The following is a 25,933-nucleotide window of genomic DNA, read 5'->3' as shown; positions in this document are numbered from 1 at the left end:
TTGGGAATGGACTCTGCAACATTTCCACTCCAGGCTCATCTAAAACCTATTGGAAAGGAAGGATGGTCTCGTGGTTAGGGTGCTAGCCTGGGACTCCAGAACCATGGATTCAATTTCCTGCTCTGCTAGTGACTCCCTGTGTGCCCTTAGGCTAGTCACTCAGTTGCTCCGTGCCTCAGTTTCCCATCAGCTGGAACCTGAGCTGTAAAATGGGGCTAGCAGCTTGCCCTACCTCCCAGCGGTGTTGTGAAGCTAACTACATTAAAGACTGAGGTGCTTGGACCCCATGGTAATGAGGGCCATAGAAAGGCTTCCCCTGATTTCAATGGTCTCCGGTACAGCAGAGTAATTCCATTTGGTGTTGTAAACTGGCCCGTAGGGCCTGATGTAGCATTGGTCAGTGATGCCCAAATGGCTTTACCACATGATGGCTGTGTGGCAACCTACGTGAAATGAGTTTGGTAGATCTCAATCAACCCCCCATCCATGCACAAGAGACCCCAAAAAACACCATGACCTTTGCTACTAATGGGTCCCCTTTGCTGTCAATCTCAGCTGAGAGGCAAAGGGCCGTGGTGAGAAACATTGCTGGGGAAGTTGGCGCTGTCGCTACCCAGCATGCACCTGTTCGGGGGATGACAGAAAACTGCTGCCTCTGGTGCTGTCACTCAGACGGGGAAAAAAAAGATGCGAATGTTTAATACAGGTTAGTCATTGGAAGAGTTTAGCATTCACCATCTTTCAATCCAGGTGAAATGTCTTTCTAAAAGACATACTCCAGCTCGACCACAAATTACCAGGTCTTGATGCAGGAATTATCGGTTGAAATTTTCTGCTCTGGATTATGCAAGAAGTCAGACCAGAGAATCAGTACGGCCCCTTCTGACCTTAACCTCTATGAAACTGGGCACTGCATCCACTTTAGAAATTACTAACAGAAAACAATGCCATGGAACTAGTTTTATTCCTTTTAATTATAACCCAAAATGTAACATAGCAGTAAAATGCCCCAAACAATATGGAATAGGAAACGTACATGTTGCATTGCATACCTCTACAGGAATGGGACACAACCATACAAAAATAGAAGAGAGGATATTTTTTTAATACACATAATAATATAAAGGCAACAGCTTCTGAATTACACAGTGCTGGAGATGATACGCTATTTACACAGCTCACAACTCACACGATGTCGCAGAGGAGGTGAAAAATAAATACAGGGGATGCAATCAGAGGAAGCTGAGTTGAGGATGCAAAGGGGGATGTGGCAGCTGCCTCCCCCCCCCCTTTTGAATGTGTCCATGAGGTTCTTGTGATGTGTGTGTTAAGAGACGGTTGTAATGTCCTGAGGCTCAAGAAACCAACCTGCTGGAGAGGGGGCAGCTGGGGTGGGTCCAGAATGGACTATGGAGTCAGGCACTGGTTCCAGTACCCCACAGGCCAATCCACTGTAATAGCATGTAGGGATGCCTGCTGACACCAAGGCCCCCCCTTGGGCAGGGCTCTGTTAATACACATAGGGAGAGAAAGCGTGGCAGGAGTTTGGGAGAGAGGCTAACTAGATAAGACAGACAACGGAAGAACCGTTAATTGCAGATGGGAAACTGAGGCACAAAGTTCCCAAAGTCACATACAGAATCAGTGGCAGGGCTGGGAATTAAACCCAGATCTCCTGAGCCACAGTCCAGTGCGTGGGCTACACAGCCAGCCTTCATCTCACAATACTTCCCTTTCTCTTTGCCAAACCCCGATAACCTGCCCTCCTGACTGCCCTCCCCGCTGGACTTTCTAGTCAGTGTCTCTTTGGGTCTCCTCCCCCATGTGTGTCCCAGCACTGGTGATCAACGTCAGCAGCAGGGGGAACGTGCCCAGTCTGGAAAGAGTTTGCAGTAAACCTGCAGCACACTCTGTAGCTAGCAGTGGCCTTTTAGCGTGAGCCTGATAGTGACCACGGGGTATAACTATCGAGGGACTGATCTGAAAACCCCAGAATGGTACCTAGAACCCAAAAGGCACTGGGCCTGGTTCTCCTTTCACTTACATGGGTGTCAATCTGGACTAACTCCCCTGCAGCTGGCGTGAAGCTGATGTAGGTGAGATCACGTCTGTAACGATGTTGGGAGAGGTCAGAGCTGGCACCTAATCTGTCTGCCTGTCTCTTTAACTCACATCCCCTTGGGGCCCAATGCTCAGCTGCCCTCCCCTTTGCACAGTCTCGGAACAAGTGCAAAATCCTGCCAGCATCAGTGGTGCCACAGAGGTGCAAGGCAATGAAAAACGTGTCATTACCAAGGTGGGCCTGGACTAAGACCCCGGAGCCAAACGCCACTGAAGACTGGGTAAATTTGGGTCTGAATCCAGACTTTGCATCTGGTGCCCTTTGTGGAGACAGTGATTGGGGATGGTGTGACCCGCTCCCGCAGCACTCTCTTCCCATCTAGAGATGCGCAGTCCACAGCTAGCGGTGGATGAGCCTGCCGCAGCACTGGCAGAGCACCAGAGGTCTCCAGTTCAATCCCTGCTGCCAATCACCCACCCAGGGGCATGGCATTATAACGGCAAAGATCTGCCCAGCCTCGCCCGTCGTGTGAAACCCAGCCGCAAGGGCAGTGTGTGAGGCTGTGTTACCTCGGTGTCCTCACGGACGGTGCTTATCACATGGGCACCTGGATCAGACAAGAGTAGGAAAACAAGGAGATGCAACCACCACAGCTTTGCACTGTGTTTTCTGCTGCTGGGAGCTGTCCATCCCCACAGCTGAGCCCCTAGGACAGAAAGTCCCTCAAGGGAAGGATCGATCTTGGATTCCCGCTAGACAGGTCCAGGAGCTTCTGCAGATGGGGGCACCAAGGATTAAAACAAAAAAATAAATATGCACAGAAGTGCTGTCTCAGGGCTAGTGTACAGTGTGGGCCCAATTCTCAGGGACACTATGGCCCTCTGGCAGCATAAAGGGGGCTTAAAGAGGGTGGAAATGGCCCCCTGAGAATCCCCCCTGCGCCTGGGGATCTCCCCAGCCAGGGTAGAGCTGGTATACAACAGTCCTGCTCCCAGCACAGAGGGCAGACTGTAGGCATGGTCGGAGTGCCCTGTGCTCCGGCTATTCACTGCTTCCCACGGGGAGCAGAGCATAAGTTAGAGCACCCCAGAGGCTGCTCTAATTTACGCCAGGGTCTGAGCCACTCTGGACTCTGAGGAGCAGAAAGGTGGTGTAAAGCCATCCTAATCCCCCTCCCGTGCCCCAAACGCAGGAACAGAGTAATGAGAGTTGGGCCCTATGTATCTGCATAACATAAACAGATATAAATAAGGATCTTTTATCTTAATAAATATCAGGATATGGTTTGTACAATATACACATAATGCCCCTGTCTCCTGGGTTCGGCCGCTTGGCAAAGAAGGAGTGTTTCACACATAGTTTTCTTCGGCATCGCCCGTATCAAGGGGGAACTTGGCCACAGCTGGAAACAGAGCCATAAAAGAGAATGAGCTGAAGGGAAATATTAAACACCACAGTCTGAATGACTCGGGGGACTGGGCCTGGGCCACGGAGCTTTTTACCTCTAGGTCACTGGTGTAGCGTGGCCCATCACAAGAGTGGCCAAAAGTCATCATTTTGCTCTCTGGACAGTTCTCAGACCAGTACCCAGTGGTCAGGTCTCTGGATCAGGGGAAGCTGAAGAGCTGGGATCTATTCCCAGCTCTTCACCCGTATCAGTACGTGACCTTCAGCAAGCAGCTGAACAGTGCGGCCATATTATCTAAGGTAGCCTGGATCATTTGGGGTCCTGGATCTGGGGGTTCCAATTCCAATCCACCAAAGGTCGGATTCCCAAGCACTCGCTTAACCACAAAGAGGGCCGGATTTCCAGAAGAGTTCACTTCCCCTTCCAGACACCAAACCAAGGAATGGATTTTCCCTAATGCTCAGCGCCCAACGCCGGGAGCACGTCTGAGAATCCGGCCCCTTTTTTCCCCACGGCCTAACTGGGAGCTGATCCCTCTTGAAAATCTTACGGCCTGAATTGCCAGAGGCGCTGAGCCCTGGCCGGCCCGCCCCCCTGCGTTGACCTCAGCTAGAGCAGTGAGCGGCCAGCACCATTGAAAAGCAGGCCCCATCTCCTTCAGCGTAACGGTGACAGTGAGACCCAGACGCTGGGCTCTTGCAAACAGAGGCATTAAAAGGTCAAGAAGCAAACCATACCTAAGCAGCTCCCGTAGTGACGGACTCCAATCGATCTGCCCAAGAAGCAGGTTGCCCGCCGTAGATGGCAGGCCGACGGGTAGGTGACGTTGTTGTTGCCGCAGAGAGCGTGGTCCAGCGTGGAGGGATCAGGGCAGGGGGCCATCCTGCACATCACGCAGTGAGCGCTGCCCGTCTGGTCCACGACACAGGTGTGAGTCCCGGGGCATACCACGCTGGAGCAGGACTCTAAGGGGAGCAGTCACAAGCCAGAGAGGGAGATCAACCACTTGGTCTGAGCATGTGGGTGCGAGGAAATCAACAGGAAATTCTAGAGATGCTGCTCTGGGGAAAAGCATTCAAAGGATCCTTGTGGACCACATTCTGCTCTCAGTTTCACCAGGTTAGCTCTGGAATAACCCCACTGATTTCTGTGGGGCTTCTCCGGCTATACATTGAGGTAACTGGGAGCAGGATTTAGCAACAGGTTTCCCTGGAAAAATGGGCTTCCTCTCACTTTTTTTATTCAGCACACATTCAGGTATTTAGCTCCTGGCGAAAGCTGGCTTCTCTTCGCCTGCAGCAGGAAAAAGCCCATGTGGTTTTAGACGGTGCTGTGAATCTGATGGCAACTTCTTTGCACCTCTGTTGATCTGGGTTCAGGAGCTAATCAGATCATACGTGTAATGAATCTAATGGCCTCATCTGCCCACTGGCATGACACCTGCACCTATCACCAAACCTCAGCTGATGTAAACTGGCGACCCTGCCTCTGGCCCCGCACCGCTGCCCGATGGAAGGTCTGTGCTCAGACGAGGGTTGAGGGATATGCAGGCCAGAACTAGGTGCAACAGCAGAGCAGGCTTAGAACAGCAAAGGTGCTGCAAGTAGAACAGAGATGCATTGGCAGAGCTGTCTGGGGGATGCCCCCCGTCTGCACTGTACCCAATGCCAGGCTCCCTTGACCTGGCTAATACAATTCACTCCAAATTAAAACAAGAAGCGAACAGGGGCTTTCCCGTACCTAGGCACACAACTCTCCCCAGCCAGTGCCAAATAAAATTGGTGAATTGCTGGGTTCTCAGCCCACCCAGCAGTCACAAGAGGGCTACCCACCCACTAGGCTAGCCGGAACACATGGAGCAATGGCTGATTTCTGCTCTGATAACCCGCCTGTGTCCCATCTCTGCTGTGCACACACACACACACACACACACACACACACACACAGCAGCAGACGGAGGCATTCCATGGCAAAAGTGCGTCATCACTTACTGCATATTATAAACACTCTTTCACAGGGGTTTAAAACTTCAGCTCTTTTTGAAGCTGGATCAGGCGGTGGGTGACTCGGCATCCCAGCTCACCACTCAAACGTCTCTCCCCAGATTTGGCTTTGAAGATGATTTCGACGGGAAGGAATTTCAGAGAGGGGGCTGGCAAAATTAGGAGTAATAAAGCTGCCAGACTTTGGCAGGTTTGGGATGCTTTTCTGGTCTGCTTTGTTTTAAAAACAATAGCTTGTTGTGTCTAAGTGACATGTTATGGGCTGTTATTCTTTAGCCTGTGATGTATATAAAACCCCCATTAAATCCTGAGCTGTTTATGCGTCAGAAGAAGCTACTCCAGTGTAGAATATACAGCACATTCAACACTGTGCATCGTGTTTCAGTGAGTACATAGGGCTCTTTGGACACTTAAAAATCCCATTGCTCAATGAGACTTTGGGGCTGATCCTCTGTCGCCCTGCCCCTGTGCAGTCATTTCTAAAGGAGGATGGCAGCGTTTTATACCCACTTCATGCTGCTGCAACCGCAAAAAGTGCAGGGGAACGGAGAATCAAGCCTTTAGAGTCAAAAGGTTCCTATTGCAACGACCTATTTGGAGTGAATGATGATGATCTACGTTGCTGTGCACTGTTAAATGTCTGCCACTTCTCACCCAGAGGTGGCTGCATTTCAGTGATGAATAAAGTAACCCCCACAGCAGTAGATCAGTTTGCAAATTTCTTTGGGATGGTTGGGGTTAAATGGAAGGCATTATTTTTATTCTTTATCACCTTAACTCCTCACACTTCTGTTGAGCCTAGTCAGCTTAGCACGTATGGGGGCACATCCTCAGCTGGTGTAAATGGTCTTCGTTCTATTTCTGACCACTTGCAGCAACTGAGAATCTGCCCTCTGGTATGTGAGGTTACGCGCGTCCCAGAGGGCGTGCCTGCACTGCACACTAAGCCCGGGCTCTGATTCAGCTTTGAGCCCAACCCTCCTCCTTCCGCCCACACACAGATCACTCTGACTTGGTTCAGCCAGCGCTCAGGACCTGGGTCCTAGGACTCTGCTAGTGGGATGGATCAGAGCCCGAGTCCTGCTGTGACCCAGGTCCAAGCCCTGTCAGTCTGCAGTGCGGGTGCAGCTCAAACTGCAGAGCCAAGTCAGGTCTGCCCAGTGCAGTTAGCACGGCTGTGAGACCCGGGTCCAGCAAATGGAAAGCCAGGTTTCCAATGCAGTGTGGACGTAGCCAGAGACACCCTACAACTCCTAGACGCAGCGGGGTGTTAGAGGCAGGGAGTCTAAACCTCATCCCATTTACGTCAGTGAACATCGGAGGGAAATCCATGGAAGCCAATGGAATGAGATCAGTGTAGAAGAGATCAGACTCAGGGACAGAATTTCAACATGTTCTTCAGACGCTCAAAGCCGTAGGGTTCGATTCTGCCACCTTTACCCATGCAGAGTGGTACCTTGCGAGGCAAGGAGCTCCCTGGGGACTTGCTATGCAAAGAGAGTGGCAGAATCAGGCTATTCATTATTAGAAGATTCTGGTTTTTACTAATAATTTGCTACGTTTATCACAGCTGCTGGACACAGGCAGCCCCTCGGATTCTCTCTGGTTTGGGTCCCAGCCAGTGCTACACACTCTCACCGCATGGGGCCTCTCTAAACCCTGGCAGGAATGCAAGCGACCAAAGCAGGTTCACTAGTGCAGACCTGGTGCTGGGGTTTTACAGCGAGGTGTCTCATCCGGCTCAGGGCTGGTGTTGCTGGCATGGGTGGTGCTCCACTGGGGCTAGACCACGAGTGGGCGAACTGCGGACAGGTCTCAGTGGGCTCAAGTTGGAGGTGTCCTACACGGGGCTCAGCATCCAGGTTCCTCAGGAATGCCAAAAACACCCCCCATCTTGCTGATTAGTAGGTGTGCGCCTGTTTTTTCTGGGAGGCTCTGCCCTCAGGGGGACATGGGAGGCAGTGTTACCCAGTGGATAACTGGACTGGGAACTCAGGATTTTTTTGGGTCTATTCCCAGTTCTGCCAAGTGACCTTGGGCAAGTCACCTCACCAACCTGTGCCTCAGTTTCCCCAATGGGAAACATTTCCTTTGTAAAACGTGTTAAGCTTTACTGGGAGCTCGGGATGGTTATTTAGGAGGATGAAATAATGCACGATCTGCTCTCCCCACGGCATTCCCACCATTTGGGAACAGACACGGCCAAGAGAAAGCCAGGTCTCTCCGACTGGGCAACCTGTGACATTGAAATAACCCATGAAAAGGCATGCAATAAAATTGGAGACAGGCCTGAACCAGATAATGGATCTGCCCCACCTTGGCCCTTAGAGAAGCCCAGACTTGAACGCCATCTCTCCAGCACAGCTCTGATCCTAGACTCCCAGAGCAGCCCTAGAGTAAGAGGTCAGAGGCGGGATACATCAGCGGCACCCCAGGGGACAGGAGCCTGTGCTCCTACTGCAGCCTTTGATGTTAGAAGCTGGGCCATCGAAAGAGAAAGTTGGCTGGGGCGCAGGGATTATCACCTCCCCGTTCCAAATGGAGCTCCTGAGTAGGATCTGCTCAGCCGGGCAACCAGCTGCCACATCTCAGCCTGGGCGAGGCCGAGGGGAAAGGATGTGGGGGCAGGGATCCTCAGGGATGGAAGGTGCTATATGGGAAGTGCAAAGTCGTTAACCTCTCTCTCAATGCCCCCGGGGCATGGTCAGGAGGGGCCCCAATTTAACAGCTCAGCAGGGAGACTGTAGCCCCAACCGGGCAATCCCCTCTTGGGTTCTGCTGGGGCAAAGGCCCTGGCTCTGAGCACGCATCATGGCAGGGGGCTTTCTTGGACCCCAAAGCTTCTGCTCAGAGGCAAGAGGTAGGAAGGGGGGGAAGGGCATGTAGGGCAAACCTAGCGCCGGCCTGTCAGCACATGTGCCCCAGGCTGCAGTCCTGAGCTTTCCTCCCCGCGCCGTTCTTGCTGTGCTCTTCCACAGTGCATTCCCATTTCCGCTGCAGACGGCACATCCTGAACGTCAGGGGAAGGCACTAGACTCCTTGCTAGAGGGATATGCCATGGGGACATCAGTGGGGGAATTATTGCAAAGTCATTCCCGGGGGGCAAGACCTGCCTCAAAGCTGCCAGACATGGGGGAGAGAGAGGGTTCCCTGGAGCAAGCTGTCAATGGGCTAGGGGTGCAAACACCAGACACTGGGGAAGCTGCCCTCGGTGAGGATCAGCTGCCTCGGTGGAAAGGGTCAGCTGGGAGGAGACCCAGCCTGGAGAAGCCAGGGCAATCCGTTCTGACATGAAATTACTGAGCGCCATTTCCTCCTGTTACCAAGGGAGCTCGAAACACCCTGACTCTGGGCATTTTTACGATCGTTCCACTAAGTCCGTTAGTACGCAAAGCCTGTTGCCTTGCGGGGAGAGGGCGAGGAAGCGGGGGAAAGCAGATGGGCCCAACGTACTTTTGCACTTGCCCTGGTACATCACTTCCAGGTCGGGGTGGTCTCTGCACTTAGCCGTCAGCAGCTCGCACTCGTCCCGGTAGGTGTACCCATCCGAGCCGCACACTTGCAACTTCCTGGGCAGGCTGGAGCAATCCGGGGCGCAGGCGCAGTGGGGGCGGCCGTGCTTCATCTTGCAGACTTTCCCAGGGCCGCACTCCACCCCCTCGCAGGTCTCTGGGGGAAACGAAAGCAGCGTTAGCGCTAGGGACCCCCCGCTCGATTTGCACCGTGGCACGTCCCCTCCCTCTGCAGAGTGATCTAAGGCAGACAAAGAACCGGCGGCAGTTCAAAGCTTGCGCACCAGTCCCACTGCTGTGAGGCAAGGATGTAACTGCCCCGGGGGGCTGGAAGCCTTTCTTTACCACAGGCCAGGAGCAAGCAGCAGCCCAAGCTGGGTCACAGGCTGGGGAGGAATCATAGAAGATTAGGGGTGGAAGGGACCTCAGGAGGTATCTAGTCCAACCCCTGCTCAAAGCAAGACTAACCTCAGCTAAACCATCCCAGCCAGGGCTTTGTCAAGCCGCAGCTTAAAAACCTCTAAGGATGGAGATTCCACCACCTCCCTAGGTAACCCATTCCAGTGCTTCACCACCCTCCTAGGGAAAAAGCTTTTTCCTAATGTCCACTCTAGATCTCCTCCACTGCAACCTGAGACCATTGCCCCTTGTTCTGTCATCTGCCACCACTGAGAACAGCCTAGCTCCATCCTCCCTGGAACCCCCTTTCAGGTAGTTGAAGGCTGAAATGAGGACACTGCCCCCCTGCTCCCTCCCAGCCTGCTCAGTTCTGGGACCACCATCAAGATGCTCATTGAAGCGCTGGCTTTTGTGATGTGCCCGCCCATGTCCTAGGAACCACCCTGAGACCCGCCCAACTCGTTACACAAATGGAGGGTAACGATTTCGGGTTATAGCTGGGTTCAGCTCTGGAGGTGGAGAGCTCCCCAGGCTTTGCCTCGACGAGGGGCTGCGGGGAAGCAATAACTCGGTCATTCCCTCTAGCTTGACTGCAACTTGCCCTCCATCCAGACCCAGAACTCCCTTGCTTGATGGGTACGTTTCAGATCCTGCCCGGCAGCCCAGGTTTTACCTGGCGTTCCCTCAATTCCCTTGGTGCCAGCGTAACTGCAGGTGAATGCCACTCAGGCTCCTGAGCCCCTCGGCCCCATAATGGAAGAGATCTGCAGCTGTGATCAGGCAGTGGAGTCATGCTGATGTACAGCAGTCACGGAGCTGGCCCCTACGTTCAACTGCCAGCGGACTTTTTTTTTTTTTTTTAAGAGACATTTCTTTTTCTCGTGCAAGAGAACCCTGCTCTGTCGTGCACTGCACCCTCCAGCGGGGTCAGCCTAGGCAAGCGTCTGTGTGATCAACACAAGTTCTCTCTCCCAAACAATACTCAGCCCTGTTTCGCTTCAGGCCTCCGTGACTTGAAAACGAGAAAGGGCAGCCACGAGGGGGGAAAATCTGTCTGGGATGCCTCTTTCCCTACAGGCGGGGGAGGATGAAACAGATGGCCGTATTGTCGCACTAGCGAAAACAGTCTGTCCGGGTTCAAAGGGGCCGTTGAACTCATGTGCGTGTGTGGCGAGCTGAGGAATTTCCCCTGAACATGGGGGGACATTTAGGGGGAGCGCAGAGCTGGCCAGGAAGATGTGACATTGGCTCCTATGAGAAGCTAGTTCTCACATCTCCAGCAGTTTGAGGTGCGCGGGGGCGAGAATCAGGTTGTCCCACAGGGAGCGTTTACATCACATTGCACAGGTGTGACTCGGGCCCCTTGTCCCTGCTTTGCAGGTCTGTCCTCTGCCCCACTCCTCTGGGCACATATGGCCTGTCAGCTAGGAACGGGCTCAGCATTACTTCCTTAGGGGCACACACGGACGCCCATCAGATTAGTATTTGAAACGTGTCTCTTTGCATCCTGAGAATCCTCCCTCTGTGGATTCATTTCTTCGCTGGATTTTGGGGGGGGGATGGGGGCCTTGGGTAATGTTACCCCAGTAAGTGGGATGGTGGGAAGGGGACTTGCCCTTGCAGACGGCGTGGGAGGGAGGGAGTGGGAACATGCTCCGTGAGAATGAAGCAGGAAGGCTACATGGTAGGGAAGGGAGAATTTACCCCAGGAGATGGGGTGAGGAGGAAGTGACCCCATCAAATAAGGGGAAGATTTACTGGGGGACATGGTGTGGTGGGGAAGAAGGGATTTCTCTCAGGGGATGCAGGGGGGGTACCCTTGAAGATAACATGGAGGGTGTAATTCCCCCAGGAGTTAGTCCCTATTTTGCAGAGGAGAAATCCCCTGGCAGAGGATCAACTGCTTTTCCTGTTTGCACCCGGGCCGGAACTCCACATACAAGGCATCCGAGCTGTAGCAATTGCCTGGAACAGGGCCTGTCTTGTGAGTCAGCGTCCCTAGACCTGCAGTGGCTGCGTGAATGGGGTGCAAGGGGCTAGCTCCGGTGGGGAAGCAGCTCTGGCCCGTGCATGAGCCTGGGCTGAACTCGCCTGGTGCGCTCTGTGCTCCTTCAGTGAGCCGGGCTGGGTGATTCCAGCACACAGAGGATGCTCTGGGCAACGGCTTTGCAGTGGAGAGAGTTGTTAGACAAACAAAGCACGAGCCTGGGAGGGGGGGGGGACGACGACACACACGACACTTCTGTCGCCTCGTGTCTTGCCCGGAGCCCTTGGAGGTGCTGCTAGCACCTTTCTGCCACTCTCCAGCCGACCTGGCTGCGGAACAGGGAGAGACATTGCACTGGCGACTGAGACGCAGCTTATCTGGGCGCAGAGCCAGGCGCTGGATCACAGAGAGCTGTCATCCCTCCTGCCCTTTTCCGAGGCCTCCTGCTCATCCGCGGCTCTGAGGGAACTTCATGCTGGGGAACGGGCAGGATCTGCTCCATCTAGATTGGACTTCACGGGGGTTTCTGCCGGGTGGGGAGTTTGTTCCTCCTCCTGCTCTGGGATGCTCTCATCTCTCGGGTCCTGCTCCCTGCCCTGATAATCCCCAGGCAGCGGGGTCGATGATTGGCTATAGGAGCAGAGCTCAAACCAAACAGAAGCACAGCAGATCAAAGAGTTTGCTCTGTTGCATCCTCCTGATAGTGAGAGGGAAGAGGGAGAGGGAAGCTGGTGCTGCGGATAAGGCGTCAGCCTGAGACACAGAAGAGCTGCGTTTAATTCCTGGCTGGGCCCCTAACTCCTCGGGTGCCCGTTAGTAAGTCGCTTAGGGCCAGATTTGCACAAGGACTCAGCTCCTGATTCTGTACGGCGCTGACTTCCCTCAACGCCCACTAAATCAGGGCCTCTCCTTACCCACTGCTGCCGGCCACTCAGGGCTGAGCCATGTGACGTCAGACATCCGACGTGGCCCTGATCCTAAGACTCTGCAATTGGATCCAAGCGCAAAACTTTCCCCCAAGTCTGAATCCTGGGCCTGGTGTCTATGAGGAATCAAGGACCGGGAGGGTGGTTTCAGTTTTGCCTCCAGTCTCTTTCACCACCCGTCACGTTGTTCTTCTTCAGGGGACCCCTCCCAGGCTGAATGAAGGGCAGGAAGGCAGCAGTGTCTGTCATCCGGCCGGAGTGGGGTGCGTAAGGGTGGGGGACCGCTGTCGCTTAACGGCCTTCTTTGTAAAACAAATAACTCCACACGACCATCCCAACCCGCTCCCTTACTACTGCAGTCAGCAGGTCTCCTGGCCCATCCTCACATGGCCGCGCAAGATCGGTGCCTCTGGCTCGCTCCGAAACATCTGGACAGCTTGGAAGGCACAACTGGAGTGTTTCCAGTTTTGGAACTAGCCCGTTATAGAAAGACGTTTGGAGAGGTTGAAAGGGAAGAGCAGTAAATAAGTAAATAACAATTCCCTGTTGGGGAAATCTATGGAGGGCAGCTTGGAAGGGAAGATCTGGCAAGAAGAAACGTATTTCATTGGGAACTAGCAGCCACAAGCCGGCTTAGCGCACTCGAAACTCTGCTCCGCCCTGCCCCGGTAGCAGCGTCCATTCCAACGGGTCTGGGAGGAAAACTCGCCTGGAGCAGGCACAGTGTGGGGCGGTGGTAAATTGTCCTACGCTGCCCCCCTTGCAAGCTCTGGTGCAGTGCCAGCAGTGGGAGGAGATGTCTCCACAATGCACGCCATGGACACGCAAGACTTCTCTGGAATGCAGGGCGGCCCATAGGCAGCTGTAACACAGCGCTCTTGTGGGGTTACTCTGATGTCAGGCGCCGTTCCAGCCCCCGGTGCCACCCAGAACCCTGTGGGCATGATGCCAGCTCTGCCCCCTTGGGCTCTTGCCCCTAGTTGGGGATCTTGCTGCTAGAGGGAAAGCGGCTCGTGAAACAGATTTTCCTACAGATGCCCTGTTACCCCGTCCAACGCTCTGCTCCTGTCGCTCTAGGATTTGGCCAGGAGTGGTGGGGCAAGGAACAAACCCCAGAACCTCCTAATCCTGATTTTATTTATAACCAGGGGACATGGGCCATGATGGGGGGAACCTCCAGGCCAAGCCTCCTCCAAATGCTGGAGCAGGAAGAAACGAGGTCACACACTTTGGGCCTGACAGCCCATGATGTCATTTACACCTGTTCAAAGTGGGTGCAAAGGCTCCCCCGTTTCCTGTGGGATCCGCTTACGTTCTCCTTGCACGGGTGTGAATGACTGCACGCCATGCATGGCAGGGACTGCACCCCTGGATCAGAACCGACTCTTCTATTTCCATGCCGGCCCCCGATCCAGAAAGGGATTGTTTTTTCTAGGTCCATTGCGGCCCCCGTCTCTTGAGCCAAGACAGTGAAAATGCTGCAAGAACAGCCAATGGCTAGAGATTTCTGCTTTGTAGGACCAAAATCCCGCAAGGGGGATTCAGGATTTGTTGCCCTTTTAAATGTAAACCCAAACCTCTACTCCTAGTGGCTGTTTGGGGTCTAGTTGCTATGACAGCGGACTAGGACTCACGTGTGTTCTAGTCCGGGCTCTGCCTCTGACCTGCTGTGTTACCTTGGGCAAATCACTTCCTTTGTTTCTCCTCCCATCCTTTACCTGGCCTCAATCTAAACTCATTTCTTCGGGGCAGGGACCGTCTCACTCAGTCTGTCTATGCTGCCGTGGAAGGGTTTTTCCCCTCAATGTAGTTATCCACCGCTCCAGGAGGCGGTAACTACGTCATATCTACACCAGGGGTGAGGTCGACCTAACCACCCAGCACAAGGTGTGACATTTTTCAACTGCCCTGGGCCATGTGGCGAGGTGGATCTAATTTTTAACTGTAGACCAGGCCTCCCTGAGTACAGCCACACTGCAAAAAAATAACCCAGCGGCAGCGAGTCTCAGAGCCCAGCTCAATGGACTCCGGCTCATGCTACAGGGCTAAAAATAGTGTAGACGTTCCTGGTAGGGCTGGAGCCCAGGCTCTGAGACCCAGAGAGGGCTTCAGGGCCCAGGTGGGAACATCTTCACTGCTATTTTTAGCTCCCTCGCGCAGGCCGGAGTCAGTTAACCCGGGCTCTGAGACTTGCTGCTGGGGGGTTATTTTGCGGTGTAGACATACTGCGCCTGTGCTTCATGGGGCCCTGATCTCAGGGGAGGCCTCTCGCTGCTCCCATAACACTAACAACTAATTATAATAAAACACAACAGGCCTGCACCTTCAGCCCCTGGGCAGGCAGGGCTTCCACGGGCACTCGGCCTACATGAGGACAGCAGGAGCGCTGTATTATTTCAGCCATCAGCAAGCCCATTTACCTTTGCACGGATGGCAGGTCACCAGCCCCAGGAACCCCAAGAGGCTGATTTTGTTGCCCGGCTGGCTGTAGTTGGACCAGGCTACGTCAACGTTGCTATTGCCGCAGCACTCCTCCCAAGTCACGCCGGTCTTTAGGATCATGGTGCACTTTGCTTCCTTCCCCTGCTGCAGCCAGCAAATCCCACCTGCAAGGAGAAAGCAGACCATGAGAGCCACACGTGGGAGGCAGTGTCCTAAAGAGGAAGCGACTGCATTTATTGGGTGAAGCCTATGCATCATGTAAACAGTGCATAATATGTGAGAATTCGTTCCCTACCTACTGGTGCGTCTAGATATTGGCAGCTCACAAGCTGGCTGTCGCCCCTCTTCAGAGATGCAACCGAGCGGGAAGTATTTAGAGCTGGCTTTGCAAAATGCGTGTCAGCCTGCTATGCCATGTGCATCCCCTGCGTCTGCATTTGCATGTGTAGTGACCCATCTGCATGCACAGTTGCCCAATACATGCATGCAAATGCAGGGCTTTGCACGCACCGCAGGTGCACACAATAATTTTTGCAGGTTGCCCCCATTGTGGCTGGTTTGAGAAAAGGGGCGTTTCCGAGTAGCACCGTCTGCAATGGGTGGGTTTGCAAATGGCAAGCTGTCTGCAAATTACTGTGTCTGAGACGGGCTGTCTCTCTCCCCATAACCCCTTTTAGTGCCTTCTCTGAGCCAGACCTGACCGTCCCTCCTCACCCACCTCTGGCATTAGGTTCTGAAAAACAGACACGGGATAGCTGTTGGGTAGCACCAAGAACCTAAACTGGACGTTCCCAGACCCCTTCATTTTCCTCTGTAGGGCTGTATACTCATGAAACTAGTTCTACAGATGGGGCCCAAGCTATAGACCTGGGCTCCAGACAGCAAACACCCCTCAATGGAAAAAGATTTGAAGTTCTGTCAGCTCCAAGCATTCAAAAATCATGAGTTGGGTGCCCCAAAATCATCAGATTGGCTTAAAAATCATCAGACTTTTTAAAAAAAAAAAAAAAGAAGAAGCAATTTTAGGATGCTTTTCATTTGCCTTCCAGTGTCACCGCCTCTAGTGGGTCAAGCTTTCTGGGCCAAAATCTTTTATTTTGTTTAAAATGAAAGTAAAGATTCTCAGTTATTCACATGAATCCAGGATCTGGGGCTTTAAGAAAGGCACTGAATAACATGAGGCTCGCAATTAAATCGCAAGAGTTGGTAACAGTGAGTTTTAAATCTAGGATTAGATTTCAAACCTCCCTCCAAGAGTCCAAGCCACCCACCAGGAGTCGAGGGATTTTTGGCTCTGGAGATTCCAAGCCCTGCCTCGTTACTTTCCTCCCTTTCTTATATTTTCATCTTTTACAGTCACCGATTGAGGAAAAAAAGCACAAATCATTCAAGCAAGACTAGAACAGGCGGGAAAGACCTGGCACATCACCAGCAGCACAATGAATTTCCCTGACCTAGAACACACCAAAATGTCATGCCTCAGACATGCTGGTGCTGTGTGCCCAGACTGGGTTAAGACCCGATATGCAGTGTGTAGCACTGCACAACTACCGGCTATGCTGGAGGAGCAGAAGTGCGGGACGACAACTGGTGATATGGCTCTTCTGACCAATCCCTCTAGTATGCAGCCATGTCTTGACCATTGGGCACTGGAGACAGCCCCTTGGGAACCAGCCAGCCCCTTGGCATCTGATATTACTGAGTCAAAAGCCTGGTTTGTTTCTTAATCTTGCCAGTGAATCTTTTTTTTCCTTCTCTTTTGTGAGTGATTCCTTTGCAATTTCCGTCCTTGTAAACCGGCCTCTGCTGACGCTGTTTGGTTTGTTTTCTCATTAGCTCTATTTGGGGTTTGTTAAACAGCTAAAGATGTGGGGGCCAGTTTCCGCCCTCAGACATGCCGGACTCACCCCAGTATAAGTCTGGCCAGAGATTCCCCAGCCCACAATGAACCTGACTCTGGTTGGGTTGGAGTAGCTCTTTGCCCTTGGCAATCGGAAGCTCAGAGGGAAGATTTCCCACTGCAGCCCAGCCTTTTCTGGTCTATAGAGGAGATAATAACAGGCTCTGTGTCTGGGCCGTCTCCGATTAAAAGCACAGGACAACATGCCACTAGCTGAGGAACAGAAGGCTCCTAGTCCCCCACCCCCACGCCAGTCACCGGTCTAGACGGGTGGGGTGTCTGAGCAGCAACAATGGGAATCGGGAGCCTGGAGGGATTCTCCCACTGTGGCCTCATGCAGGGTGAATCCTGGACAAACCAGCCGCTGAGTTCTGATCATTCTGTGTGACTAAGGGCTGAGTTCCACCCTCTCCCCACAACCCCACAATGCTACAGCCAATGGTGAAGCCACAGAGATGACCCTGGGGTAGCATACCCCCCTCCATCCTCACCCCCCACCCACCTCGGTCATAGACAGGGGCTGTCCCGCCCCTTGCCATCAGTGTTTCTTTGCTTAGGACTTTGGATTCTGCCCTTAATCTCACCCATTTATAGATGTTAAAGACATCACAGAGGGTGTAAACCAGGGCAGGATTCAGCCCCGAGCACCGACACAGCCCTTTGTATATAGCCCCGCACAAATATTAGTGAGTTATTACTCACAGAGCCCCTTGGGGGATGAGTGAGGACCACTCCCCTGATGGGGAAACTGAGGCACAGAGCGAGTAAGGGCTTGTCTATAAGGGCATAATGCACCCTGTGGACACCCTTATTCCAGTATGAGTGGCTTTTTCCTGTTTATCTTAAATCCCTTCCCAAGCACAATAAATTACTTTTTTTTTTTTTTCCAAAAGCACTTTTGTACCTTTGTCTCCACATAGAGCTACTCCAGAATAACTGTTCCTGAGTAACTCCAGATGTGGGCACGCTTGTTCGGAGTGCCGCGTTCCAATTTAGCTTAATCTAAGTGAATTGAGCTAATCAGGGACATTTTATGCTAGAACGGAGTGTCCATGCATGGAGTGATTCAGGAATGTCTGCCGCACTTTAAACTTCTCATCCCACCTTTATCCAAAATAACATGAACCCTAGTGTTCAGGCAAGGAATTATACCACTATGTAACTGGTTCCAGTTCACACCTTAGCTTATACTGGTATAAGTTTCCCCTGTAGACAAGCCCGCAGAAGCTTGCCCAAAGTCCATAACTATTCCATGCCACAGCGGGAAAGAGGACCCAGAAGTCCTGATTCATACTCCTCTGCTCTAACCTCCAGACCACAGTTCCTCCTAGAGGCAGGACTAGAAGGCTGAGTCCCAATGTTTGATCTAACCACTAAACAACACAGCCTCCTTCGCAACTGTACATTGAGATTACATGGGTGTCCGTGAGCCTGGAATTTGGTGTAAAATTCCTTATTCATCTGTCAATAGCATTAACTGGGCTAGATTCTGCTCTGTTACCCTGTAACAAAATCCCTGTAACATCCATTCTGGAGTCGCTCCATTTTGGCAGGTGTAAGTCAAATCAGTGTCCGAGGGCTTGTCTACACTTACAACGCTGCAGGGGCTGTCGTGCCTAGCAAAGACGCTACCTACGCTGATGGGAGAGCTTGTCCCTGTCGGCGTAAATACTCCACCTTCCCAAGAGGCAGAAGCTCTGTGGACGGGAGAAGCCCACCCGTTGAGGAGCGACACAGTTATACCGAGGTTAGTTTGAAGTGTAGACCAGGCCTCACTTACGTACTCTGCATGTGATAGCATTAGCTCAGAGCCAGATCTTTGTCCCCATTACGGTAAAAAAAAAAAAAAAAAGTTTTAGAAGCAAATAAACATCCCTGTGCCCCATTTGCAACCCTAACATTGCAACATTCTGCTGGTGCAATTGACTGGAAACAGTGAAACTGACCAGCCTGTTTTCCTTGTCCAAGCTGAGAGCAATCTAAAAGGTAAACAAAGAGCCTCAAGGGCAAGCCAGATCCTGCTGTTAATAGTGAGTGTAGTAATTATTACCCAGAGCAGTCCCACTGATCCTGATAGCCGGCACTTTGTTCAGCAGTGTTTGCAGGATCAAACCCTACAGTAGATTGTTAACATTCTTTCAACCTAGAGCACTATGGGTAGAGGAATGTGTTTGCTTTTAAAGTATGCAGGCAGCCGGTGTAAATCCACATCATTGCACTGAATTCAATGAAGTTACAATGATTTACACCAGATGAGGATCTGGCCCATGGTTTTTTAGTATAGCAGATGATAAGAGGCCTGGTGCAAAATCCAGGTTCAGATTTCAAAAACACCCGCCGAAAAAAAAAGGTTTGTGGGTGGAAAGTGTTTGCATCCACGATTTTTCACCCATCTCTACGTCCAGATGCTAATTCTGGACCTGATCTCAAGAAGTACTGAGCTCCTATTGAAATAAATGGCTGAGGCCCAGATCCCCAAAAGTATTTAGGCGCCTAACTCCCATGGGAGCTTAATACCTCTGAGGATCTGGGCCTCTGCCCTTGTCTATCACCTCTTCTTTCAGTCCTGTTTTCCACCCCAGTCAGCCCTGTATGATTCTTTATTGTTTGCTGCAGAAATTGCACTGCCCTCTCCTGAATGTAATTCACCAAGTGGAAATCTCAACACCAGACGAGGTACTAAGTTCTGCCTGATGCAATGTGGGGATCTGTGGCCCCTCTCATGGCTCTGCTCGCCTTGCAGCATGCCCGGCTGTTCCAGTCCTGGACAATCCAAACACAGCTCCGTCCGTCCTCCCCAATCCTGGCCCCAGCCGACCCACCTCCATCAATTCCAATCGCTGCATTCCATACGGCTCTGCTGAGGAACTTCAGCCCTGCCCTGCAGCTCGGCCAGCTGGGCTCCCCAGACAGCTCCCTGTCAACCCTCCTCAATCTTAACCTGCAGTTGCCCCCACTCCTGCTGTTCCAGTCCTGGGCTCCCCACTCACAGCTCTGCTGATGCACCTCGGTCCTGACCCCGCTAATTTCTCTATGGGATTTCCACTAGTCATAGGTATTTAAAGTGCCACTGGCACCTTAGAAATAAATTAGGCTAGATCCGGGAGATTAATTACCTGAAGACATCCCAATTTCATGGCATCTCAGTCTCACAAATGTCTGTTCCCACCACACCCCTCAAAAGCTCATGAAAAATATAAGCACAGATATTAGAAGTGGCCCAGACCCTTTCCCGTGAGCCTGCTTAATAAAGCAATGTCACTCCTCCCGTGGGATTTAAATTCAGCCTAGGCTGGCATGGGACTCACAGATATCGTCTAAGGTGCTCAGATACTGTGGGGTGCGGAATTATTACATTTTGATATAATCAGAACCAGATTTTCTGGAATCTTTGACTATTTTAAAATAGGCGAGTTGACAAAATAATTTGCAAATGAAGAGTGGGTCAGTAGTTCTGAGCTTTCTTAGAAAAAACAACTGTTTTAAGATATTTACCCTGTGTCGTTATTTTTTTAAAAACACATCCATTAATACTATTGTGATTACATAACAACTTCATGCATTTATAACTGTGGCCCATGGTGCTTAGCACACTTAAAGTCCTTCAATATTTAGTGCCTTTCAATTTAAAGGAACCCCAAAGCACTTTGTAAACTTAACTATCAGGAGAATTTATACACAAGTAACACTTCAGCTACTGCTGAAATGCAGCTACCTCTAGGGAGGACCACAGAGTCGGTTTAACAATGCACAGCAACTCTGCACAGCAGTTCAGGGAAGAGAGCAAATTAGAATCCCACATCCAATTGCATACTTCAGGGGAGAATTTAAGGAAGGCAGAATGTAACTCTCCAAACTGCAATTTGGCCTGGCCCTCAGGGCAAACAGCTGTATACTTGTCCTGGGTTCTGTAATGACAATGAGTGGTCCTGAGGTTGGTTTTACAATCCCTGATAAGGAGTCAATTCCCCAGGTTCTTACTCAGACAAAGGTCCTGTTGACTCCTAGGGTGAAAAGCTGACAAGGGGAGTTGGGCCAGGATTTCGGCCCTTGGTTTTTGCCTCTGTAGGGACTGAATCCATCCCTGGTTCTTCTCTAGCCCCCATCGCTGAAGTTCCTGAGCACCTCACCAGCCTTACTGCATTTAGGCTCACAGTGTCCTGCGAGGCAGGGAAAGTGCTGTTCAATGGAGAACTAAGGCACAGAGACTCAGATCTTTCAAGACATTGAGGCTCCTAACTCCCATTGAAATCAGGGGGAGTTAGCAGCCTAAATACCTTTGAGGACATGGGCCAGAGAGACTAAGTGACTGGTCCAAGGCCACCCAGTAAGCCCGTAGAGGAGCAGGGAGTCGAATCCAGGTCGCCTAAATTCCAGGCTAGTGCATAACCTCTGATCATCCTTCCTCTGTGAAAATAAGAGCTAATTCAGGACGCCGGGGTTTTGGCCCAAGAACTGTACGTGTGACACTGTTAGTGCATCCAATACCCTTGCTTTAACTGGCTCTTGGCTGGTATTTGGAAGGATTCTTTTGATTTCAGCAAGGGTCCAAATGACCCTTGTCAGGTCAGTAACAGTATCTCGTGCAATGGGCAAGCAGTAGTACTTTTAGTTGGATTAGACTGGGTTCAGCGGTGCATTGGGGATCAGTGGAATGTCTGCGGTGAAGGCATTGGACTGGATCTAGGTTCCATTCCCAGCTGTGGTCCTTGGATAAATCACATGCATGTCTTGGTTTCCCTACCTGTAAAATGGGAATCCTATCTTGCAAGGATGCTGCAAGCATAAAATCCATTAATATTTGCAGCGTGCTGAGCTGATGCCATAGCAAAAGTGATGGGGACCATATTTAAGCAATGCTGCCATCAATCTTTTTGTGTCACTCAAGAAAGATGCAAAAACCAATTGCTGGGCAGAAGTCGAGCTTTATATACAGGCTGAGCAAAACTGCCGTGGGAACTTGGATGCTTTAAAATGCTCTCATAAGACAGGGATTTGTTGGTTGGCTGGAGTCTCTAAGGTAGCTTCCACAGTAGATTGCCTATGGAATTTTGGTAATGGCCAACACCATGCCTGATGTCATTTTACCTTAACAATGTTCTCAGCAGAAAGGGGCTCAAGCTGCAATATTTGCACCTGGCTTTGGCACGCTCCATAGTTCTGAGTTAGATGGATCTGGGGGTTGGGGTTGGCCCCTTTATAAAGCCGACGGGCCTGATTCTCCATTACCTTCCATCTTCAGGAGCCATTTGCAGTGGTGCAAAGTGAGTGTAAAATGCTACCAGATCAGAATGATCGTACCTGGGCCCTGGAGTAAACGACCACACGAGGCAATGGGAAATCAGGCCCATGGGCTGGCTGCTAAATTCAGGTCTGTTCCCAGGTTTGGATTCTGAACGCCCTATGTTCCAGGAATAGTTAGAGCTGGGCTTTGGAATCCATTTCCAGGCATTAACAGATAAAACTCAGCATTACAGCTACCCTAGGGAGCTCTTGCTTTGGAGATCCTGAGGGACCGATCCCGACAGGTGCGGAGCATCGGGGGACATCAGTGGGAGTTGTGGGTGCGCCACACCTCTTAGGAACTGATTCCAATGAGCAACTTTTATAGGAACTCCAGCTTGGTGAAGCAGACCAGCTGCAGAATACTGAGATAGTGGGGGAACGTCCTGGCCAACATTTGCCCATGATCCCTTTCTTTTACTGTAGTTACTGGCGTTTTCCCACAGAGCAAATCACTTCTACAATGAAACCACAGCCCCTATGACACTGCGGTCTGTATCAATGCCATAATTTCATCATTATGTCTTCCCACAGGCTCAAATGGAACAGGGAGGGAAGCTAGGGGGGAGGGCAGAGGATGCTCAGTATCTTACAGGAAACCTGGTGAGACAAAACATAAGCACAGGAGGAATGCCCCTGTGAAAGACACCCCTAGTTTAGCTGGTCTCTGATAGCAGCCAGGGCTGAATCCTACGGAGGAAGACACAGAACAGCCATCATGCTAGATGACAGTGGTTCTCAACCTTTCCTGTACTGGGAACCCCTTCTCATTTAGCAATATGAGAAGGGGGGAAAGTGGTCACAACCTTCCTCTCCCTCCTCCCCCATACACACACACACCCCTGTTTGTGATGATCTCTGCGGGGATCACTTCCCTGAGGTTAAGAGACCTACAAAATTATAACACAGGGAGGGAATTTCTTCCTGAACCCGGCTGTGGGGAAGGTAAGAAACATGTGGCAGGTACATGGATGGGTGCTTGCAGTGCCAGAGCTGAACCCCAGCACCCCTGGGCTGGGCAGTTCATAGCCCCGGCACCCCTGGACTTGCTGCATCAGTTATGAATGTAAAAAAAAAAATGGCATAAGCCCTGGCACCTCTTCCATCACACACTGAGCCGGGCATCTCCCCCCCCCTGCCCTAATGCAGATGTTTGTACCCCGCCTGATTTGAACGTCCCAGCTCCACAGTGCCAACCAGCCTTTACCGTAGATCATTTTTAAAGTGACTAAACTAGGGCCAAGGAGCTGGTGAAACACTTAACAGCTCCGAGCAGCGCTGCCCCCACCCCGGGACCAGCCCAGCCCCAGCTCTCCAGCGCCGGGAGGGCAGGTCTCCGGGCCAGGCGGAGCCGGACTAGACCCGCCGTCTGCAGCCTTAAGGGGCAGCACCCCACTCGGCGGCGGGCCCTGCAGGGACGGCCACGCCTGGGGGTCGGGCGAGGCGGGCGCTTCGAGGACGTTCATCCAAAAAAGAAACCAAGGTGCGCCTCGCCTGGGTGCCAGCTCGGATCCTGATCCGGATTCGTTCAGGGACGAGGTCAGAAGCGACTTGGACCGACTTGAGATCTGAGCGCTGCAGAATCGCAAGGTTTAGCCCCGGCATTGGAAAGGGGTTTTATTTCGGAAGGGGGAATATTTACCCCCCACCCCCCCACACCGCAACTTCTGCCCCCCGCGGTTTGCAAAGCTCACCTGCAAACACACACGCGTCGCGCTAACAGGGGCGCATGAGGTGGCTGGGGCGGGGGGTTGCTTTTTTGGCTGGGGGGTGGTTGCATTATTATTTTGAAGAGCTGCACCTGGAGCCGCCGGTAAGAATCACTTACCCTGGACCGAGTCCCCTTCCTCGCCGCTGATGTGACCCCAGATCACCGCCAGCAGCACCAGCCGGGGCGTCATGATGAGCTGAGACGAGCGATCAAAAAAAAAAAAAACCAAAACCAAACCCCAAACTTGGAAAGTTTGCTGGTCAGTTTCACACCCAGGCCCCGCCGCGCTCCGAGGGGGTCAGGCACCGACTGACCCTGCAGGATCTTTGCTGGTCCTGGGCTGACCTGTTGCCTTTTGAGTTACAAATCTCCGTTTCACACTGGCTATATAAAGATGTGTGTCTGTCTGTCTGTGTGTGTGTGTGTGTGTGTGTGTGCAGGGTTGAATCATGCTGCTGGGGTGGGCGGTGCCCGGGCGGCAGCCAGTGAAGTGCCGGGAAAAGCATTTTGTGTGTGTGTGTGTGTCTGGGACGAGTGTGTGTTTTCAGGCTTGATTGTCTGGGGTTACAGATCACACCCACCCCCTCTCATCAATAACCTACAGGCAGGGAGACAAGAGAGGGAGATGGGGGGGGGGGGGGGGGAGTTTCTCTAATGTGACTTGCTGAGAGCTTCTTTCTGTGTTTTTCATTTCTCCCCTCCTTATCTTTTCCGCCAAAACAATACTCCCAGCCTGACTCTTTAAACACATGGCTCTGGTATGTGGAGTACATCTCTCCCCAGTTCTGTTTACTCCTACCAGCCCCTGCTTAGAATCACTCCTGGTTTCAGGCTGCATGGCAAAATGTGCTTTAAGTTTTTATTTGTTGCAGAGCGGTGGGGAATAATTACAGCTGTTTATAAATTAGGGTGGGTTCAAAAGAGAAGTAGAAGGGGGAAAAATATCTAGATGAGCCCTGCAGAATTAATCTGAGGCGGTTGGGTTTTTTTGTTGAAGTTGTTGGTGTAAAGGTGGGTTTGTTGTGGGGATCAGCTCCAGTGTTGTTCCTCAGGGGTTTTTCTTGGAACTTCAGAAAGTGTGTGTGTGTGTGTGTGTGTGTGTTGGAAAAGGGGGGGCCAAATTATTTGCCTCAGTGGAATGATGGGACCAGGCTGCAGAGAGTTTGCAGTAATGTAAATGACTGCAGGGGGTGCAGGGCATGAATAATCCAGACTCCTGGTGTGAACTTCGCCAAAGGTCAGGCACTTGGAATCTGGGGTTTTCTTTCAGGCGAATTAAGTCTATCTATCTGTCTGTCTATGTTTTATAGCACCCGCACCACCATGGTACCAGAGCGCCTAATAATTTCTGATAATCTTAATACTACTTTGCTGTTATGTAGCCTTTTTCTTCTTCAAAGCACTCTGTAAACATTAATTAATTAAACCCCACAGCCTCTCTAGCAGTGTTATCCACATTCTGTAGATGGAGAAACTGAGGCACCGACAGGCCTTGTCAATCATCATAGAGCAGCTCAGTATTAGAGCGAGGGTTTGAAGTCCTGACTCCCAGTTCCGTGCTTAGTCTTTCATGCTTGGGGGCCACGTCTGTGAGGCCAAGGAGAGCCTGCAAAGTGCATGTCACTGGGTTTCCAATGGATAGTACGTAGGGGTGGGAGTGGGGGGCGGGAAGGGGAAGGGGTGTGGCTTCCAAATCCCACAGATCCAGAGAAAATCCAGGGAAATGAAGTTCTAACTGCTTTGTGGTTCTGCCTGGCTCCCTTCCCCGTTTGCATCACTCCTCGGGGACCACTGACCCATCTGCCCATGCCTGTGCAACGCCGGTGCTGGGGTGGAACCTGGAGCGTTGTTAACCTCCAAGTGAATATCATTCTGCAGAGCCACTGGGTTCTGATCACGCCCCAGTCCAACCACGCCCGTTTGCAACGTGCGGAAGCCTCCCTGTGGCTGGGGAGAGCGGGCATGCATGCTGTGGTGTCTCTGCCCCTTCCTGCAGCTCTTTTGGAGGTGTTTTCTAGCCCAGGCAACCTTTATTTTTTGTCCCTCTGTACCTCACAGCTGAAGGGAACATCAGACCCTCAACACTGGCCTCCGCTGAGGTCATTCACTCTGCAAAACTGACCCAGGCTCTTTCAGAAGGGGGGCCCCTTCCAGATGACACGGGGGACCTCCCTTGCTTCGCACACCCCTGCTCTTAAGTTCTGCCTCGTGGATCAGTGGTCTAGCTGCTCAGAACATGTCATCTCACAGCGGATGATGCTATCTCAGAGCTATCCCTGAATCCTAGTTGGGCGGGGGAT

At 51.9% G+C, this 25,933-nt stretch overlaps 1 protein-coding gene across 2 annotated transcripts; it reads right to left on the bottom strand.

The window, feature by feature from the left end:
- Positions 1–1,338: 1,338 nt before the first annotated feature.
- Positions 1,339–24,002, bottom strand: FSTL3 (follistatin like 3). Of its 2 annotated transcripts, XM_067558898.1 has the most exons (5): positions 23,751–24,002; positions 14,718–14,903; positions 8,927–9,142; positions 4,208–4,435; positions 1,339–3,464 (listed from the first exon to the last, which is right to left on the bottom strand). In XM_067558898.1, the coding sequence occupies exons 1-5, from the start codon at positions 23,821–23,823 to the stop codon at positions 3,412–3,414; spliced, it is 756 nt and encodes a 251-aa protein (XP_067414999.1). In that variant the 5' UTR covers positions 23,824–24,002; the 3' UTR covers positions 1,339–3,411. The 2 variants fall into 2 exon arrangements, with proteins under 2 accessions (XP_067414999.1, XP_067415010.1); XM_067558909.1 differs by lacking the exons at positions 1,339–3,464; positions 4,208–4,435 and adding an exon at positions 6,415–7,709.
- Between the last annotated feature and the right edge of the window lie 1,931 nt (positions 24,003–25,933).

This window comes from Emydura macquarii, unplaced genomic scaffold, assembly GCF_026122565.2.
Source record: "Emydura macquarii macquarii isolate MOO-44397 ecotype Brisbane River unplaced genomic scaffold, CSIRO-AGI_Emac_v2 contig_306, whole genome shotgun sequence".
In the NCBI taxonomy this organism is placed as follows: Eukaryota; Metazoa; Chordata; order Testudines; family Chelidae; genus Emydura; species Emydura macquarii.
The sequence above is the reverse complement of the archived record's forward strand: the minus strand, read 5'-3'. Positions and strand labels throughout refer to the sequence as shown.

What these genes read in the sequence shown, in the direction of transcription:
- FSTL3 (XM_067558898.1), bottom strand. Translation starts at nt 23,823, where the DNA reads ATGACGCCCCGGCTGGTGCTGCTGGCGGTGATCTGGGGTCACATCAGC. An exon ending in GTACCAGGGCAAGTGCAAAA is followed by an intron (nt 4,436 to 8,926) that starts GTACGTTGGGCC and finishes TGCTCCCCTTAG; the next exon opens with AGTCCTGCTCCAGCGTGGTA. An exon ending in TCACTACGGGAGCTGCTTAG is followed by an intron (nt 3,465 to 4,207) that starts GTATGGTTTGCT and finishes CTCTGTTTCCAG; the next exon opens with CTGTGGCCAAGTTCCCCCTT.